Source organism: Morus notabilis, unplaced genomic scaffold (assembly GCF_000414095.1).
Source record: "Morus notabilis unplaced genomic scaffold, ASM41409v2 Scaffold2461, whole genome shotgun sequence".
NCBI lineage: Eukaryota > Viridiplantae > Streptophyta > Magnoliopsida > Rosales > Moraceae > Morus > Morus notabilis.
The window spans coordinates 84,340-105,140 of NW_010362229.1; the positions used below are offsets into that span (position 1 = coordinate 84,340).

Below are 20,801 nucleotides of genomic sequence, written 5' to 3' on the forward strand. Positions count from 1 at the left end.
CTATTATAAAGGAAAAAATATATTCTCTATATATCTCTTACGAAAGTAGGTTTAGAAACACACCTCGTGTTGAACAACCGCAACAATGAGACGACAATCCGCATTCATTCTTGAATGTTTTCGGGTTGTCTAAGAAGAAGAAGAAGAAGACGACGACGAAGAGTCAATGTCAAGAAGAATCTGGGAGTGGAAGTGGATCTTCATCAAGAGGTGGCGGCGGATTCAACGAATTAATGGCCTACCTGAGTAAGGACTTAGTTATAGACAGTAGTGAAATGTTTGATTTGGTTGATTGGTGGAGAGCACGAACATTAAATTGGCCGATCCTAATACAACTGGCAATGGATATTTTTTCGATCCCGGTCTCCACTGTTGCAGCCGAACAAGCATTCAGTATAACCGGCCGAATACTTGAAGAACGGAGAAACGCATTGCAGCAGGATATTGTTGAAGCTTTGGTGTGCATCAAGGATTGGGACCGTTCTGACCAACGCTTACACGATACAATCTCACCGGCAAACCAAGAATGGATCTACGAATTTAATAGATTAACTTTTAATTTTCAAGATGATCCTTCTGCTTCATCTTGATAATTTTTTTGTAAATATTTATTTACTTTGTAATTTCTAATTTGTATAGTGTTTATTGTAATTTGTAATCTTGTATAGACTTTGTAAGTTCATCAAATTTGTGATACGTCCCACAATGATTGCACTCTTTTTTCCTTACCAAGTTTTTATCCCAATTGGGTTTTTCTTGGTAAGGTTTTTAATGAGGCAATCATGAATTACAAATTTAAAAATCAATGAAGAAGTAATTTTTTTTATATAGTTCGTTCGTGTCGTGTGTTCATTTCATATTTCAAATTGTAATATACACAATTACACATTGTAATTATACAAATACTTATTTCAAAAACATAAAAATATAATATAAAAAAAAAATTCGGGCAGCCGGTCGGGCATCGAGCAGCCCGACCGGGCACGGGCAGGCTTCCTCTACCCGAAGCCCGTCCATGGGAATTTTCAGGTCGGGTCGGGCAGCCTGAATTTTTGGGCAGATCGGGTTCGGTCATCGGGCAAAAATTCAGACTTTTCAGTGGTCACGGGCGGCCCGTCCAAAGTTTCAGCACTAATCTGCACTAAGTTCTCTTCCTGCTATTTCTACTGGTACATGACGTAACCAGTGACTGGACAACAACACTTCACTGGATGGTAGTGCCATCTTAAAGACTTGACCCATCTTCTCTTGAGGATGTGGTATTTGTTTAACAAATTCTAATGATGCAAATGTGTGTGTGGCTCTTGAATCAAATAAAGCTCGTGCAGGAACATGGGCAACAGTAAGCTGACCTATTACTACATTGGACGTGCCTGCCTCAGCATCCTCCTTAGTGTATGTCATTAGTTGTGCATTGGCTTGTGCGGAAGCCTCTATTCTGTTCGGTTGAGGGGTTGGAAGTACCCGCTGTGCTTGCATGGCATGAAATTGTGGAACTTGTGGCCTCTGTGGTGCCATTCTAGGAGATCCTGCTTTGAATGGACACTGCTTTGCATAATGCCCCTTCTGTACACATGTATAACATACATCCATACCGGTTTTGCATTCTCCAAATTGTTTCCTTCCACACGTCTGGCAGATGGGAACACTGGGACTGGTATACTGGTCCTGCTTCTGTTGGGAATTTCGCTGACTCTGGTTGTGACTCCCGCTGAAATTACCTTTTCTCTTATTGGGGTTTTGCTGGTTTTGATACTGCTGTTGATTGCCCTGCCCAGGTTTCGATCTCTGGTTACTTTGACTTCCTTGACCTTGCTGATTGGTACTGTGGCTCTGCTTAGTGGGTGCATGTGCCTTTTCTCTCTGTTTCTTCTTATCTTCCCACATCTTGGCTCGTTCTTCTTTAGATTTAGCAATATTATGCTCCGCACGTATTATCCGATTCACCAAATCTACTACTGTGGTTGGTGGATATTCCCCACTTTCCACGACGGTGGCTATATGTCCCCGGAGCATGTTAATCATTCTTCTAACTCATTCTTCCTCCATCGGAGCTAACTGAGGACACAGTCGGGTTGACTGATCAAATCGTTGGCAAGCCTCAATAACTGACAAGTCACCCTGCTTAAAATTATTGAACTCATTCTGCTGAGACTTTAGGGCTTCTAAGTTATAATATTTTTGATTAAATTCTCTTAGGAAGTCATCCCACAACATCTGTCTTATATTTCTTCTAGCACACACCGATTCCCACCAATAGCGGGCGTCTTTTTCAACACAAAGGTGGCGCACTGAATCTTTTCCCTGTTAGTGAGTTCCATAAACTAAAATACAGTTTGAATGGATGCTAACCACTCTTCAGCTTCAAGTGGATCAGTTGACCCTTCAAAATCTGGTGGTGACATTTTCTTAAATCTCATATACAGTGGTTCTCGTGGGACCATTACTTGGTGCCCTATTTCACCTCTTACTGGTTCCTGGGGTTCTGCAACCCTCTCTGGGCTTTGCTCAGGCTGGGCGGCTGGTGCTGGCACCGCTTGTGGAGGGGGTGCTCCTCCAACCTGCAGACCTAGTATTAACTGTGCAACTAACTCTCTTAACTGTCTACTTTCTTCAGCTTGGGCTGCTAATTGCGCTCTGAGACTTGCTACTTCTGCAGCAAGGTCCTGTGCTGGTGGATTCTATTCTGCTGTTGTCTTTTTGGACGTGTACGAACCATGTTGCTGTGTCTATACCTATCAAATGAGCAACATAGTTAGTTTAAGTGCAACCAGAGTTACTTCAAGAGTTTCTTTACTGACTATACTTTAACTTCCATTCATTTCCACAACAACTAATAAACATACATTCTATATGTTCTCCTATTCTACATTTCTCATTTTATACATATCACATCATATAGAAAACATCACACAGTTAAGGCTTCTAAGCCTTTCAGTCACTACTATTTATATAATATTGCGTCACTTTTCAACTAAGATGACACTAAATCCTAGCTCAACCTTTATCATCTATGTATTCATCGGGGTAATCTTCCGGGACCTCCCCTGAATCCTCCTCTGGGTCTTCCTCTGGGTCCGGTTAAGGGTTATCACTGGCATCCTTGTCAGCGGTCCTAACATATGTCCATCTTCGCCGAACAGCTACTGGTTCATCCGTTGCCTCTATTTCAGGTATTGGTTGCTGTTAAGAGGTGAAGGCTTCCACGTCATGTCTCATCACTCGAGTATTAGAAAACGGAAAATCTCGCCTAGTTGCAGATGGCCCTGTCCTCTCCGCAAGTATTTGGCGCTCACATTGCTTCACCTCAACGATATACTGTGCGAGTGTCTGGTCCGGACGTGGAACTAATCGTCGCTGGTACTCCTCTGTCAGACCTCTCCATACGATCTGACACCGCTCATTCTCACTAAGATTAAAAAAGTTAGCACGTCCGTCAAGACCCTAGCCATAAATGATACGATCGCCTCATCAGCTCTCATACCAACACCTTCAGCTCGTAACATGAACTTATGGGCTTGGGTGTAGGTTACGGCTACCTTTGCTTGTGTCGGTGTCTCCTCACTCGACTGTGGTGCCAGCTCTGGTGATACAGCCTGGGGAAGGAATTAATACTTTAACATATGACAAAACCCTTCCCACTGCATCTCTACTATCTCATCCTCATCTAATGCCTGCCAAAAGATTAGGACATTACCCTTTAATAAACTAGCTGCTAATGTAACCCACTCATTTTGGGCTATATCATAGGCTTGCATCACATATTCTACGTGGTGCAGCCAATCCCTAACTCTAGTGGAATGTGAATGCCCATCATAAAATGATGGATTACAGGTATAGAACCTGGCTGCAGCTCGATCTATAGTCAAGACACCTCTCCTCATTCGGTGCGCAGCTTCGGCCGCTATCGGCACTGAGGCCCTTAATTCCCAGTCTACTGGAGGATGACTATGCATAACAGGAGTAGATACAGACCCTCTGGTTGTCAGAACAATGAGGTTAAAAATGTCCTTACTCGTCCCCATAAGGTATTCATTCGTGAAGTGGACGTTAACTGTGATGACAGTGGTGATCGATCTATAAGTACCTGTTCTGTCTTGCCAAAAGAAATTAACAATTTTAGTTTTATTCGATAAACTAATTTACCTGGATTGTGCAGAAGCATCAGTGCGGAATTTGTCATGGCAGGAGTACGAACGCGATTCTGATACCAACTATGACGCCTCCCGCCCTTGCGGCGGGTCGCCAACCTTATACTACTACTAGTAGGCCGTAAAATAGTCTAATCCATTACTTTTTACTTGATTTCAGATATGGAAATAATCCCCGAAACTTACCTGAACTTATTACAGTCCGATGATCTTCACTAACACTGTACCATCTCTTTATTAATACTTAATACATAAACTTTTGTTCTACATTACATTACTTCTACAACGGAATTTTTCATACGCCGGCGAAGTAGACACCACTCCCGTGAACCCATGACATATCCGCTACCTTGCATCAGCCAGTCCACCAAACAAAATTACTATATAGTTGGTTGTTTACCCGTGTTAGCTGCAACACGAGTAATCTGATGAGCGTATACCCAACAAGTATAGACATGCAAACATCTTAAAACTATTAAAACTGTATAATGTGTCGTAATGCAGGAATGCATACATGAATATGTTTTCTTCACAAACATGCTTTAATAACTACTTTTTGTCTTTTTGTTCTTGTTACTGTGGGCTTGGGCCCCTGCTTAACTGCTTTACTATGGTAACTGCCTTACTGTGGGCCAGTGCCCCTATTTAATTGCCTGGTCTAGCCGGGATCTCTTACTCTTTGAGATTTCCTCCCTTGGGAGGCCGACGACCCGTCAGTCTTTTAACTTTACTGAACTTTGAATTTTCATTTCAAAATATTTTAAACTTTACTAAATGCTATGCAACGCTTTCTCTACGTGCACATGCTTACCATGAGATGCATAATGCTTCATGCATACCTTAAACTGAGCATCAGGGTAACCGTATGTTGCCCCTTTGCAATCTAGGGCACTAAGCCCTCAAACACTCAATATCACATAAACTTAGAAATATAAGCAATTTCATAATTCTAAGTTTATCCTACAGTTTACTCGAGTACAGACAAACATATATGTCTATACTTACAAATAATCTGCTAGTATTCCCGCTTGTTGAGAATTCTTCTTTCTTGCCTCAGTCATGCCAAAACCTGTGTCATGGAAATCGATATCAACTTCCTATTCTCAATATCAAAATTTCTCAGGTTTAGATTTCTAAATCCAATCTCATTCTCATTTTTGAATTTTATTCCTCTAAGCCGAACTTTATAGCTTAAGAGGCAAATTCCACCATTTGTATATCTCAATTTCTGAACCTCAATTTACCCATTTTTGGATGTTAGAACTAGTTCTTACTCAAAAATTGAAACCATAAGTCAATACTTATTATCTAGGTTTAGGAAATTTTGGTAGAGTTTCGTCTAGTTTTTCTCATTACCCGAGCTTCCAATAGCTCGTTCTAACTTCCAATTTCAGTTCCTGGAGTCAAGATTCATAATTCTCAACACAAATTCCAACTCAAAAAATTGAACAAAACACAAGTTCCTTCGCATCTAGGGCTCACGGATTTTTAGTCAAAATTGACCAAAACCTCGTTCAATCATTTCAATTCCTACGCCATTAGACTCCTATCACGGCGCTTTACAAAACCTCGGGTTCGGTTTTTACTTTTACGAAAGTTTTTCGAGATTAGTTACTATTCATCCAAATAAAAAATTATAGGATTTACTATGAAAAATCTGAAATCTTACCTCTATGAGTTGAGATTTTCCGCTAGAACGCTTGATTCTACCGGACTGAACCGAAGAAATTTTGACGAAAACGCTTGATTCTGTTGATTTCTCTTTGGTTTCTCTCTTTTTCTATTTGGTTCGGCCACTCTAAGGAAGTAGAACACAGTTGGCTTCTAATTTCCTTCCTAAGCCTTTTTAAGAACAAAAATTAATTGTTTATTAATTTTTTTCCTATTACTTTCCCATTTAAAGAAAATACTTTAATTTTTTTTTTCTATTTCTTTCCAACAAAAGAAAATGCTTTAATTCTCATAATTTAATTCTAGTAATTCTACTTAAGTTGAATACTTAATTTGAGTGGTTCTAAATTCTTCAAATTTTTCTTGTCAAGACCCAACTTATCGTTTCTTAAAATGAGTCTCTTTTAGGTTATGATAATCTTCATCCCAGTATAGGTTCTGTACTGCTTTTCTGGACTGCCGGGTACCCCGGGTCAAACTTCTCATATTCAACCCAATTCTTTTTGGCATCTCATTAGTCAATTTCTTTTTCTGAAATATTCATTTCTGTCAATCCAGAATTGCTAAAAGTGCTTACCCTTGTGGTACTAGTTTTTGAGCTATTTCTCGCTCTAACTGACTTGAGAAAATCTTGTTTCAGGAACTATTGCTATTTTCTTTACTTCTAACATTTCTACTCTTTTTCTAACCTATCATTTGGTTGCATACCAATTTTTTCAGTTTTTCAAAACTGAAATAAAACTGTTAAAATTTCTATTTTTTTTACTTATATTGCACTATGCATAACTGATATTTACGAATTTCGTCTGAAGAAATATTCGTATTATAACTTTACACATTTTGGAAAATTTTGTCCCGTACATAAAGTTTCAACATGACACTCTTTAAAGTTTTTATACAACATTCTCTCGATCAAGTCAAAATTTTACTACTTACAATTCCAAAAAGAATTACGGTCAAATGTCAGACTGTCCGGATTGGACTAAAATTTTTCCGGTCATTACAGATGAAGCCGAGAAAAATATTGGTGTCAGAAATATCGGTGCGGATTTTGAAAAGGTATATGGATTGGACGATGAAGATGAATTCCCTATTCCTCTAGTACCATTATCGGTGGAATATGATAGAATTGATTGTGACCGCCAACATCGCGAAGAACCTGATTCCTTTGATCTAGATGGTAGTGACAGAAATAAGGGAATAAGCAATGGAGGAAGTGGTGGAGCCCAATCTGTTGTCGATGGATCCAAAGTCTTATCTGATCTTGTACAATTTTCAGATGATTTTTTTCCGGCGGAGAAGTCATTGTTGATTATACAACAAGATCTATGTGTGTGAAGAGCATTTATAACAATAAAAGGTTGTTACGGTACCATCTTCATCATGATGTCATGAACAAACACTATCAATTTAAGGTGAAGTTGTCGAGCACTACTTTGTTGCATGTGGTATGTGTTGACGATAAATGTCAATGGTAGGTTCGCGCTACTAGAATGATGGATAGTGAGTTGTTTGTTGTCAAACGGTATGATGAAATACACACTTGTTCTATTGAAATTGTTCAAGGTCACCATCGCCATGCCAGTAGTTGGATGATCGGGGAATGTGTGAAAGTAAAATTCGTGGATCTGACAAGCACTTCATATCGACCTCGTGAGGTTATGAGAGACATGCAGGATGAATTTGGAGTGTCATTCAATTATCTCAGAGCTTGGAGTGGAAAGGAAGCAGCCCTACACAACCTTCGTGGTGACGATGCAGAATTATACCAAGGTAACTAAATTTCTAAAATATACACTGTAATTTGACTATGCCTATGAGTTCAACATGCAACATGTTTAATTGGCAGTCTTACCTTCATGGGGTGAAATGTTGATGAAGAAAAATCCTTGATCAGACATTCACATTGAGACAGATGCAGAAGATCGTTTAAAATACTTCTACATGTACTTGGCTGCATCGAAGCAGGGTTGGCCTCATTGTCGTCCTGTAATTGTTGTTGATGCTTCAGCCTTAAAGGCTAGGTTTGGTGGAACATTGATTGCAGCATGTGGCCATGACGCAAACGGCTCAATATTTCCAATTGCGTTTTGTATCGGCGACTCAAAGAACAATGATTCATGGGAATGGTTATTCACCAAGTTACGAGAATCAATAGGCATGCGAGATGAGCTTGCTATTGTGGCTGATAGGCATAAGAGTATTGAATATGCAGTCAGGAAGGTGTACCCAAAAGCTGATTTTGTGATATGCGTTCAACACTTGACTAGAAACTTGAAAGTGAAGTTCAAAAGTTTTAACGGCACTATAAAGACGTATTTTAATGGTGCTTCGAGGACATATCTTAGAAGTGATTTTTTCCGTTAGATGAGATTCATCGAAAAGGGTAACCCTGCCATACATCGTTACCTTATGGATGCAGATCTTGTAAAATGGTCTCGTGCATTTTTCAATGGACGACGGTATGCAATAATGACAACCAACATTGTTGAGTCATTCAATAATGTGGATCGGAAAGCCTGGTTAATGCCTGTAGGTTACTTGGTTAAATGGTTAAGGGAGCTCTTATAGAGATGGTTCGTTGAGAGACGCGAAGCCGCCCTTAAATATGATTCCATCCTATCTCCGATAGCAGATAAATAAGTCCAGAAAATTATTGTTCCAAGTACTACATGAAAGAGGAACTTTTTGCAACCTATCAAGGAGTTGTTAATCCAATTGGAAGCTCGGAAGGATGGGATGTTGATGAAAAAAATGAGGAACTTAGTTGTGAACCCTCCCAAAATAAAGCGTCGGCCCGGAAGACCTCCTGTTAACATGATTTTATCCCAAGGTGAAGAACCTAATACAATTAAGTGCGGTAGATGTCATTCTTATGGATAGAGCCATAAAACCTGTACGAATCTAGTGCCACTCCACCCAAGGTCATCAGTGAGCTCAAAAAGTTTCTAGTGACTCTTTTATGTGTGTTTCGTTTAATTAAACTTCCATGTTGTATCTTATAATAAGACATTAATTTGATTTATTCCTACATTGCAAAGAATAATGTGAGGCTATACAAAGAATCATGTGCAGTTATATATACAATCATCGAGTGCTATACATAGTTATAAACATTACAAAGAATCATGTCAGGCTGTACATTGCAAAAAATAAAAAAATCAATGCAAAGCCTCACTTTCATAGCCTTTTTTTTTTTTTTTTTTTCAAAAAATGAAGTTAGCATTGTCTTCTCAAAAAATCAAGCCTTCTTTTCATAGGCTAAGCATCCCATGTATCGTCTTGTTGAATATCACTTTCACAATTCTCTTTTCCTTTCCATAATGCATGGTACAACAGGTGACATGTCAGAGACTCACAGTAGAATGACATGCGTTCCTGTGTAGCCTAATTCTCTAAGGCTTTGCCTTCCACCAAGCAATGTGCATAGATAATGGTGAACATCCCACAGTCCCTAAGGATAGTTGTTGAATGCTTCTAGGTCGTTGACCAACTCAACATAGGTCTCTAGAATTCTTACTATTTTCGCATCGGATAATATAATGCTGGAAAGCACGTACAAAAGCCCTATCCTGTCCGCATCATCATCGCTGTCATATTTTGTGTTGGGGTCGGATAGTGTTTGCTCAATGGCTGCCTTCGTGATGTACGATAGATTTTTCCAGTACCGTTTGTGGAGACGGGATTTGGCAAGCACAGGCTTCAAGTGTGTTGAACCAACACACTTAAGACCGGTGATGAGGGCATACTTAGCTATGGAAAATCGCCCAATGTCGTCCCCAATAGCAAAGAATAAAGAGTCATATGTTTTCCCATCAACAGCGGCCAAGCGCATGATAACACTGTGGACAACTTGGCTTGCCCACCCAAGCTTCTGGAGGTTCAAAAAGTTCACTACGGCAGGTTGAAGCTATAACTTCTCAAATTGAGTTCGTGTAAGACCCTGCCGTAGTATTCCCATTGTTTCCTCACAGTTAACAGTACGGTTATTTTACCGTTCTTGATGTCCCTGTCTAGAACCATTCTCATGAACTGTAATAATACTAATATGATCGGTCATACTAATATAAAGGCAAGGGAAACAAAAAATACAGACAAAAAAACATATCACACCTTATGGGCCGGTCATACTTAAATGACCAGACGGTCATAATATTATGACTGACTACAATGTTAGTAATTGTATAATATTACTGGTTCCACCATACAATGTTACAAGTTCCACCACAATGACAATCCAATAAAGCTCACAAATTTCAAATAACTGACCTTAGTTTCTGCTTTATCTTCCTCCAAAGGCTCCAAAGTCTTTTTTTTTCTTCTAAGATGACAAACATTGGTAAAAAAATAATAAATAAGAAAAAAAAATAAAGAAAACAAAGTTGTTAACCAATATACTATGACTGGCACACTAAGAATCTGATAATTGTTCGGTCATAGTATTATGACCGATGGTCATAAGTGCTATGACTGCTGCATTAACAGCCTGACAATTGTGCGGTCACATTACTATGACCGAGGGTCAAAATGTTATGACAGTAGACTCATCACTTAGACAATCGCACTATGCGCCTACCTGCCTAGTGGGCGGTCATAGTGACTATGACCGTCAGTCATAATTACTATGACTGGACAATGTGTCTGTCTTATGACTGGTTATAATAAAATTACTAAGCGGTCATAATGATATGACCGGCCATTAGGCCGAGTCACCGACCAAATAAGGAGCACAATGACAATCCAATGACCCCTAAAAATTTCAAATAACTCACCTTATCTGCTTTTATCTCCTCCTCCAAAGCCTTTCTTTTATTCTAAAATGACAGAAAATGGTAAAAGAAAAAAAAATACCTAAGAAAAAAAAAACAAATAAACAAGAAAAGCCAACAAAGTTTTCACCTTTGTCTCGGAATCCGCCATTGACTTGTCTGTTTCATGGCTGATTTCTCCGGCGAAGAGGGGGAGGTTTCATCGGTTCATTCTTCTCCGACGAAGAGGTTTAGGCGTTGATTTCTCCGGCAAAGGTTCGTCTGTTCTCATCGTGTGATTGCGTGGGTTCTCACTGTCGTGAGTTTTCGCTGTCGTGGGTTCGTCGATGCTCAAGGTGGTAGACGGGACGGTGGTAGATGGTGGTGGTCGTTGGGGTTTCTTGGTCTTTGTGCACACCCGCGTTCGTTCTCCTCCTCTCTCCACTTTCAATATTTGAATTAGAAAAGGCTTCATAATATATATTTAAGGCTTTAAAACTGAAATGAGGCAAAATTATCATTTTAACTCAAGTGAAACCGGCCTAGTCCCATTTTTGTTGATATGGCGATACTAATTGTGAAAATATACAAAAATAATGTTAAAATTAATAATCATTTACTATTATTGAAATTAACCCTGTATATAACTCATTTTCAAGGTTAAACCAGAAAAGAATTGCGAAGTTATATAAAGAACGCGTATATGATTCGCGCAGATATAAACAACTTTAAAGATACTGTGAATTAGAAAATCAGGTGCGCGTATGCGCCCTTTATATGCACCCAGTCTCTATCCCACGAATCGAATTTTGCAACCTCAATAAAGAATGCCAACTCACCACTATTATAACCACTTTAGTCAGATTCCCTTAACTTCATTTTTTTTTTTTAAACTTTCTTATTCCTACCCTGTGCCCTCTCTCTCTCTTTCTCATCTCCTCTTCTTTTTCCTTTTCTTTCCTTTTCTCACTCTGTGCGTTCTTCTCTCTCTCTCTCTCTCTCTCTCTCCCTCTCTCACATCTTCTTGTTCTTTTTTCTTTTGTTTTTTTTTCCTTTGGCAAGAATAGAGCAGTGAACTTTTATTTTTTTTCTGATAAAAAACGATTCATGAAGTTGATGTTGCCTCTGTCCCCCTTTATTTACCCGATATTATTGGTTTTGGAGAAGTGCTCATAACATGTTTGATGAAAGTCTAGAATGAAAGGTGAAGAGTTTTATGATCACATCTTCAATAATAATAATTAAAAAAAAAACACTCAACAGTGCTTTAAATCTAATTAATTAAAGATGTCATATTGTAGGGCCTACAGTGCTACTACAAAATCAAGCAAACATGACTTCATGGGATTCCACGGGTGAAGGGGAAAACAATTAGACAAACATAAGGTTAACCAGCTATCCTGTTTATGCGCTGTGTACTTTTGCAATGTTTCTCCATAGAGCTAGGAATTTTTTGAGGAGGCGTAAATGAAACCAAAATTTTGAACCAAAATAATAGTACAACTATCTCATTTAAATGTCTGTATGTTTCTTCTTTTTTTTATTCCAATAAAGTTATAAACCAAGCTTGTAATTGAGTTTATTTCACTTTTTAAAGTTTATAATCCACAAAATTTTGAAAATGTACAATGATATGATTGATTTTTGGTTTATTTGAAATCTTAGATTTGAAATATGGGATATAGTGTACATTCGGGGTATAATTGAATTTTTAAAAATCTTATACAAACATTACAATTATAAGAACTTCATACGGACAAACTGAAAGGAAAAAAAAAAGGTAAAACCTTATTTAATCAGGAAAGGTTTTTAGACAAATGTTTATTAAATAGAAGAGAAATATACACTTTTATTGGCTAAAGTTTAAACAAAGTGTAGGACACTAATTTAAATACTACACAATACATTGTTTCCATTGCCAGGAAGGTGAAGTATATATTTTTCAGAATCAAGAAAAGAAACGAAAAATTTTGTTCCAAGTATACAGAGAGTGACATAGAGTAAACATTATCTGCGAAAGTCTCTATCGCCTTTGGAAATTGAAGGCCATGATAGCAAAGGCCAAGATGATGGCAAAAAGAAAAGCGAAAGACACATTGACGATAGCAACAACTTTCAAAAAATCATAGTCATGTCCAAAACACGGGGCATGCCCAATAGTACCATCGCCGCCATATTGGAATCCTCTGCCGTGAACCAAAAAAAAAAAAAAAACAACAAACTAGTAAATTATACGAGATTGGCCATTTTAAAAGTATTTCCCGTAAATAACATATTTTAAAATATTTATGGTAAGTAACATATTTACGGTGTTAGCATAAATATCTTCGGAAAATCTATTTAGTTTAAATGCTTTTAACAGTAGTAAGGAGTGTTGAAGAAGGTGTTCAAAGAGGACCGTAGACTATGAGTAAATTTTGAGCATGTTTAGTTCATAGATTTGAATCATATTTTAATTTTCTAAATCTTTTTGTTATATTGTTTACTTTCTATTAAAAAAAATTAATTTTCTATTAAAACCTATGAACCAAAGGGATACTTTGATCTCATCGTGCGAGGAACAATGAATCCACAAGTTAAAAGGATACATGGAAAAATTCAACCTTTCATGTGACGCCTAAGATTATGCTCTCAAGGGAAGAAACTTCCAACAAAGACAAGTCAATTACTTGAAGCTTTCTTTCTTAGATTTTTCTGCCTTAATGTTAGTAGTTTGATCAAATTCTCTGAACATAAAAAATGTGTGAAATAACATAATCATCATCGTTATTAATATTCTAAGAATAATCTGACGGTTTAGAAAAAAAGTATTTATATTTTTACTGTAGTTTAAAAGTCATATTTTTATTAATCTTTTACTAGTTTCAAACCAAAGATTATTCGCTTTCATGGACCATAATTTTGTCTCTTGTAATGCAAGTGTGACCCACATTGACTTTTGTTTTAGCCACCATAGTTTGGCTAACTTGGCACACGTTACAGCGAAATAATGTCACGTCCCAAAACAAACATTAGTAACGTGGAGGCTCGTTTAGAAGTTAAACCTGATTAAGGGAATAATTAAGTATTTGAAAATATGAAAATCAACTCTAAAAGTAAATTATTAAATAAATTTCTAAACAAGTCCCATATTTTGATGGAATTAGATTTCAAGAAAGTGATGGGAACTTTCACACTTTTCTGATAAAATAAATTCAAAATTGAGTCTCTGGCATCATTCAGGGTTTTCCCCACAGGATATTCCATATTGTACATACATGAGTAAACAAAGAAAACAGTTATAGACATCAACCACAATCTAGAAATGTTTAAGGTTTACAATCCGAGAATATACAATCCTTACATTATTACAAGTCAGAGTTGGTTACAATGTCTTCATTTGAACGTCTTAAACAAAGATTCCTGGCGGTAGCAACTTACTCAGCTACTCAGCACTGCTTCTAGCGTCGTTTAGGAGGGGTTAAATACATTGAAACAGAAGAAAAATGAGCGGTAGGCCTAGTAGGATATATTTTAGAAAACTTCATAAATAAATAGAAATGTACAGTCCCAACACATCAGTCGGAACCAAACATCCTTTTTATGAAAGGAAAATATAAACTTAAATTCCGTATTACAGGCATCAACAAGTGATTTATAACTATGATAAATTACTTACATAACCACAAGCACAAACCTTATCAATGCCGTAGTGGCCCGGTCCGGGTTTTAAGTCCTACCCCTAAGGATACGATCTCCATATCCTGTCTAGGCCATCAGCAGGTTTATAAATTCGCAAAGTATCTTATCTTAAGAAAAATATCTATTAAAACTTCAAATCAGTTCATTATGAGTTCAATAGCAATAATCATATTATTGTCTTAAATCACTTTTCTTTATCAAACATGTTTATCTTTAAAAACATTTACATAGGCCAAAACACTTTAAAATAGGCTAACAAGGATATGGATAAGAATATCCTACCTCTTCGGTAGAGTTCTACAGCTAGCTCCTCATTGCCTCAACTTGAATTCCTTCGAAGCTTAGCACTTGCCTTTCCGCTAATCCCGCTATCAAAACAATATTATAAGATTCAGACTTCATCATCATAACAAGTCAAACTTAATTATGTATAATTGTATCATACTAGTGTGCCTCCACTTAAATCTAAAGTCCATAAACAATTTCATACTTCAAATCATGATTCTTTGAGAATTAGAACCCGCACAAGAAAAATAGGATAGAACAAGGATTATTGTGGCTAATCCACTCACTTGAGTTCCCAAATGAAGTTAATTTGGATTTTCCATTAAAATTTGAGGTCAAAACGAAATTTTAAAGCATTTTTGGGCCGGAACATGTGCACACCGGTCGACCGGGGACAGAGAAGTGCATTTCCACTGGTGGACCGGTGGTGTGGTGACCGGTCGACCGGTGGGAGTCTAGCAGGCCGAGAAAAATGGCCGAATTGTGAGAAAAAGTGCCAAACCCTACAAATTTAAGTTCGATTTCGAAATATCTCAAAGGAAATCAACAAATTCAGGTTCCAATCAACAAGTTAAGTTTAAAGAATCAAAACCCACAAATTTCAAACATGATTTCAACCTCAACTCATCTTCAAAATTAAATTTAAACTAAGAATTCTTCAACCAATCCAAAAACTAACTCTATCAAAGTAAAACTCTAAAATCAAGAGTAGTTTTTCCAAAGAGTTTACCTCAAATCCTTTGTTTGCAAAGAGAACTCTTAAATCCTTCATTTGCAAAGAGAACTCTTGAAGAGAGAGAGAGAGAGAGAGAGAGGAAAGACAAGGATAGACATCAAAGGATTTTTAAAAAAATAGATCAGAAAATGTGTTTGCACACACTTTTGAGGTAAAAATATAAATACTGAAAATATTTAAAATATTTGAAAATATTTAAATTTGGATATTAGAAAATATTCAATGAACATAATTAATTAAGTAAATTAAATTATGTACACTAATAAATTACAATTAATATAATTAATCTTATTAAATTTTTTAAAGTGTTACAAATAATGTCTGCCTTTGATTATTTATTTATTTATTCTTGACGTATGAATTTAGTAAGTTCTCACTACTCAAAATATTTTAATGATTTAACCAAGCTTTTTGGAAAGCATTGTTGACTTCCGCCAAAACCATAAAGACTTACGTGGCCAATTTCTCGGCTGCACTTCTAGAAGGGCATTTTCCTTCCATATAAATACGCAAGCCTTTCAGAAAAACTTCCAAATTCCAATATTCAAGCATACATTTTCGGACCAGAAAAGAAAGACAGAGAAGGCGGGACCAGAAGGGGAGAGAGAGGGACCAGAAGAGAGAGAGAGAGAGAGAGAGGGAGAGAAAAAGAAAAAAAGAAAAAAGGATAGACATCAAAGGATATTTAAAAAAGTAGATTAAAAAATATATCTGTACACATTTTTAAAGTTAAAATATAAATACTGTAAATATTTAAAATATTTGAAAATATTTAAATTTAGATAGTAAAATATATTCAATGAACATAATTAATTAAGTAAATTAAATTAAGGTGTTGTTTGATTGGAGGATTCGTATTCCGATTCGAATCATGGTTCGTGATTTGTTACAGTGATTTTTTTTACAAAAAATATATGTAAATCGAAAATAATTCTAATCTCATAATTTTAATCCATAAACCAAACGTATCCTAAGTACATTAATAAATCACAATTAATATAATTAATCTTATTTAATTTTGTAAGGTGTTACAAATAATGTCTGCATTTGATTATTTATTTATTTATTCTTGACGTATGAATTTAGTAAGTTCTCACTACTCAAAATATTAATGATTTAACCAAGCTTTTTGAAAAGTATTGTTGAATTTTCGCCAAAACCATAGAGACTCACGTGACCAATTTCTCCGCTGTACTTCTAGAAGGCCATTTTCCTTCCATATAAATACGCAAGCCTTTCAGAAAAACTTTCAAATTCCAATATACAAGCATACATTTTCGGACCAGAAAAGAAAGACAGAAGGAAAAAAAAAAAAACCATCTGGGTTCTCTTCTCTTGTGTTTGCAACTTATATAACTCAACATTGGATAGATTAGCTATACACAAACTTGAAAGCATTGAAAGTCGTTGAAGGAAAACGTTCTGGGTTTTTCGAAATGGATCGCGGCGAAATCTTTAAGGCCGGCAGTTTCAGAAGCCAAAGTTCTACATTATGGAGGAACAATACTAACGAGATTTTCTCAAAGTCTTCACGGGAAGAGGACGATGAAGAAGCTCTAAAATGGGCTGCGTTGGAAAAGCTTCCAACTTATGCTCGTTTAAGGAAAGGCATACTCACGACATCTCAGGGCCGTCCGAGTGAAATCGATGTCGACAACCTCGGACTTAAGGAGAGGAGGGACTTGATTGAGAGGTTGATCAAAACAGCTGAGGAGGACAACGAGAGATTCTTGTTGAAGCTCCGAAATCGTATTGAAAGGTACTAAACCACACGTCTTTCTTGTTTTATAGCTGTAGCTAAACAGGGGAAGCTGAGTTTTTTCTTGGAAATTAGACCGCTATTATTATTTTTCTAGTTTTTTTGATTTATGATGTTTGTGATTTTTCTTGTGTTGGATATTGCGTTTAATTGAAAATTTTCAGAGTCGGAGTTGAGCTTCCGACGATCGAAGTGCGATATGAGCATCTTAAAATAGAGGCAGATGCTTATGTAGGAAGCAGAGCTTTGCCTTCCTTTGTTAACTTCCTAAATAGCATAGTCGAGGTAAACACTCTGCAATATTAGACCATATGATCAACGTGACATATAAAAAGAAAATTACATATTGTTAGTTTTAATGTGTCGTACAGTGATTATTGTTCTCACATTTTTTTTTTGTTTCAATATTCAAGATTTTCTTCGGCTTTCTGCCAATTTTCAAAAGTAAAAAGCGACAACTGACCATCCTCGATGATGTTAATGGAATCATAAAGCCCGGAAGGTGAGGAAGAGGGATCAAATTAAATTTATTTATTCATGTTTTAATTCACATAATTGCATTGTTATGGATCTTTGGTAATCTTTGTTTTTTGGTTAAATGTAAATATTCAGATTGACACTGCTTTTGGGTCCTCCGAGTTCCGGCAAGACCACACTCTTGTTGGCTTTGGCTGGAAAGCTCGACTCAGAGTTGAAGGTGAGAGAATTTTACTTTGATAAGTTTGATTCTTTGATGGGTTTTAAATATCTAGCTCTATACTAAATTAATTTGATTACTGTAATCTCTAATAAAACATGAAAACCAAAATCTGCGATTACAGTTTTCTGGGAGAGTGACTTACAATGGGCATGGCATGAACGAGTTTGTGCCGAGGAGAACTGCTGCCTACATCAGTCAATATGATGTTCATATTGGAGAAATGACTGTGAGGGAAACTTTGGCTTTCTCTGCCAGATGCCAAGGAGTCGGGTCGCGTTATGGTCAGTTCATTTCTCGAATTGCATTGCTAAAAACAAGGTTTTATGTAAATTGATCACATGATAAATTTTTGTTTGGAAATCTGCAGACATGCTTGCAGAATTGTCTAGAAGAGAGAAAGAAGCTAATATCAAACCCGATCCAGACATCGATGTCTACATGAAGGTGAGAATAATTGGTTCCATACACATAGAATTTGTTTGTCAAAAGAGGCTAGAGAGACTTGGCTTTTTCAATTGGACATAAAAATAAGAGCTAGCTAACTACTTTCATCGTACACTGGAATTGCATTTTGAAACTTAAAATCCGAAATTAATTGAAAAAAATGTACGAATTTATGTTAAAAGTTTGAGGCTTGATGTTATTCTTTTTGGTGTATTCTTCTACTCTAGGCGGTCGCAACAGAAGGCCAAGAGACAAATGTGGTGACAGATTATGTCTTGAAGGTGAACATCCTTTAGCAGAACTTGGAATATTTTTGAAGAGAATTAGATTATTTCTCTCAATTTCTTAGTAACAATGATTAAAATCAATCACAGATTTTGGGACTGGATATTTGTGCGGACACTATGGTGGGAGATGAAATGTTGAGGGGTATCTCTGGAGGACAAAGAAAGCGTGTCACAACTGGTATAAAAACCCAACTATTAATAGCAATTCAAACACTTCCGTTGTCTTATAAGCAATTCAAACGCTTTCTTTTGTCTTATCTGTAGAAGTAAGTACTTACTAATTCAATACAGGTGAGATGCTTGTCGGCCCAGCTGGGGTGTTGTTCATGGATGAAATTTCAACTGGTTTGGACAGCTCCACAACTTACCAAATCGTTAACTGCCTCAAGCAATATGTCCATATCTTTAATGGAACCAATGTCATCTCCTTACTTCAGCCAGCACCAGAGACTTATGACCTTTTCGACGATATCATTCTTCTATCCGATGGCCAAATAGTGTATCAAGGTCCCCGTGAATATGTGCTTGATTTTTTCGAATCTATGGGTTTTAAATGTCCTGAGAGGAAAGGTGTAGCTGACTTTCTTCAAGAAGTCACATCAAAGAAAGATCAGGCCCAATATTGGGCACGAAAAGAGGAACCTTACAGGTTTATCACTGTCAAAGAATTTGCTGAGGCATTCCAATCGTTTCACGTGGGACAGAAACTAGGAGATGAGCTTGTGACCGGATTCGACAAGAGCAAGAGTCACCCAGCTGCTTTGACGACCAAAGAATATGGTGTGAAAACAAAGGAGCTCATCAAAGCTTCATTCTCAAGAGAATGGTTGCTTATGAACAGAAACTCCTTTGTCTACATGTTCAAGATTGTTCAAGTATTCACTTTAACTCCCTTGATTTTCCGTTAAAATTCTTTTTTCTAGCATATGAATTTCTAAGTTTTCTTTTTTTCCTCTTCTTTCAGCTTTGTATAATGGCCCTGGTTTCTGCCACACTTTTCCTAAGAACCGAAATGCATCATAGAAACATTGATGATGGCAATATTTACGTCGGCTCTTTGTTCTTTGCTGTGATCACGATCATGTTCAATGGAATGTCGGAGCTCTCTATGACGATTGCCAAGCTTCCCGTGTTCTATAAGCAAAGGGACCTACACTTTTACCCTGCTTGGGCTTATGGTCTTCCATCATGGATTCTCAAGATCCCTATCTCGGTCCTAGAAGCCATAGTTTGGGTGGCCATTACATACTATACTACAGGATTGGACCCAAGTGTTGCAAGGTAGTGCAAAAAAACAGAAAAAAAATTATTAACTTAATTCCAGTTGTTGAAGGTTTGATTCTTTGTCCAATAGTGATTTCACTTCACGCTTATTTATTATTTTCAACAATCGCAGGTTTTTCAAACAATTGCTTGTGCTCTTTTTAATTAACCAAATGGCCTCCAGTTTGTTCCGGGCTATAGCAGCTATTGCTAGAAACAATATTATAGCCAACACATACGGATCATTTGTGCTGCTCATGCTCTTTACATTGGGTGGTTTTGTTCTGTCTAGAGGTACAACGGATTCGTTCTGGAAATTCCTCAAAAGGGGACCACTTCTTTCATGTAATTATTTTCCTTGTAATTGATATTCATTTTTTTATTTGCTTTTATGCCAACAGAGGATATCAAGGATTGGTGGATTTGGGGTTACTGGTGTTCGCCTCTGATGTACGGTCAGACTGCGGTTCTAGTCAATGAGTTCCTCGGCAAGAAATGGAGACATGTAAGTTCTTGAAGTTGTTGGTCTGTGCATTTTGGCCTCTGGTACTCATTGGGAACAGTCGTCTGAGATTTTTGTGTTTTCCTTATTGTAATAGCGTGTAGCAGGCTCAACAGAGCCTCTAGGAATTGAAGTTTTGAAAGGCCGAGGATTCTTTTATGAGTCGAAATGGTATTGGATTGGCACGGGGGCGTTGATTGGGTTCATCTTAGTTTTAAACCTCTTGTATACTCTGGCTCTCACTTGGCTCAACGGTGAGTTTCCTCTATGTTTATTCAGTCTAATAAGTTTTTAAGTGAGAGAAAGAAGAAGCATTAAGAAAAATTACGTACTAGTGTTGTAACGTACAATTTTGCAGCATTTGATAAGGTACGAGCTGTAGCTAAAACTGAAGATCCTCAGAGCGATGGAGCCATTGAGCTGCAAGATAGTTCAAGCCACCAAGGCCAGGCAGGTGAAAGTGAGAACAGGAAAAAGGGAATGATTCTTCCATTTGAACCGCATTCCATCGTCTTCGATAATATTGTATACGCAGTGGACATGCCACCGGTGAGTTGAAAAGAATTGGACATTA

General features: G+C 37.2%; 1 protein-coding gene across 1 annotated transcript; it reads left to right on the plus strand.

Annotated features, from left to right (window-relative positions):
* Nucleotides 1–16,540: 16,540 nt before the first annotated feature.
* LOC21386730 (pleiotropic drug resistance protein 1) lies at nucleotides 16,541–20,776 on the plus strand (the record flags this gene model as incomplete). Its single annotated transcript, XM_010101362.2, has 14 exons — nucleotides 16,541–17,031; nucleotides 17,196–17,316; nucleotides 17,445–17,533; nucleotides 17,644–17,728; nucleotides 17,853–18,012; nucleotides 18,099–18,175; nucleotides 18,403–18,456; nucleotides 18,550–18,640; nucleotides 18,754–19,337; nucleotides 19,427–19,743; nucleotides 19,859–20,019; nucleotides 20,127–20,230; nucleotides 20,325–20,481; nucleotides 20,586–20,776. Coding segments are annotated over exons 1-14 (2,514 nt in total), but the record flags the coding sequence as incomplete, so codon positions are not given.
* Between the last annotated feature and the right edge of the window lie 25 nt (nucleotides 20,777–20,801).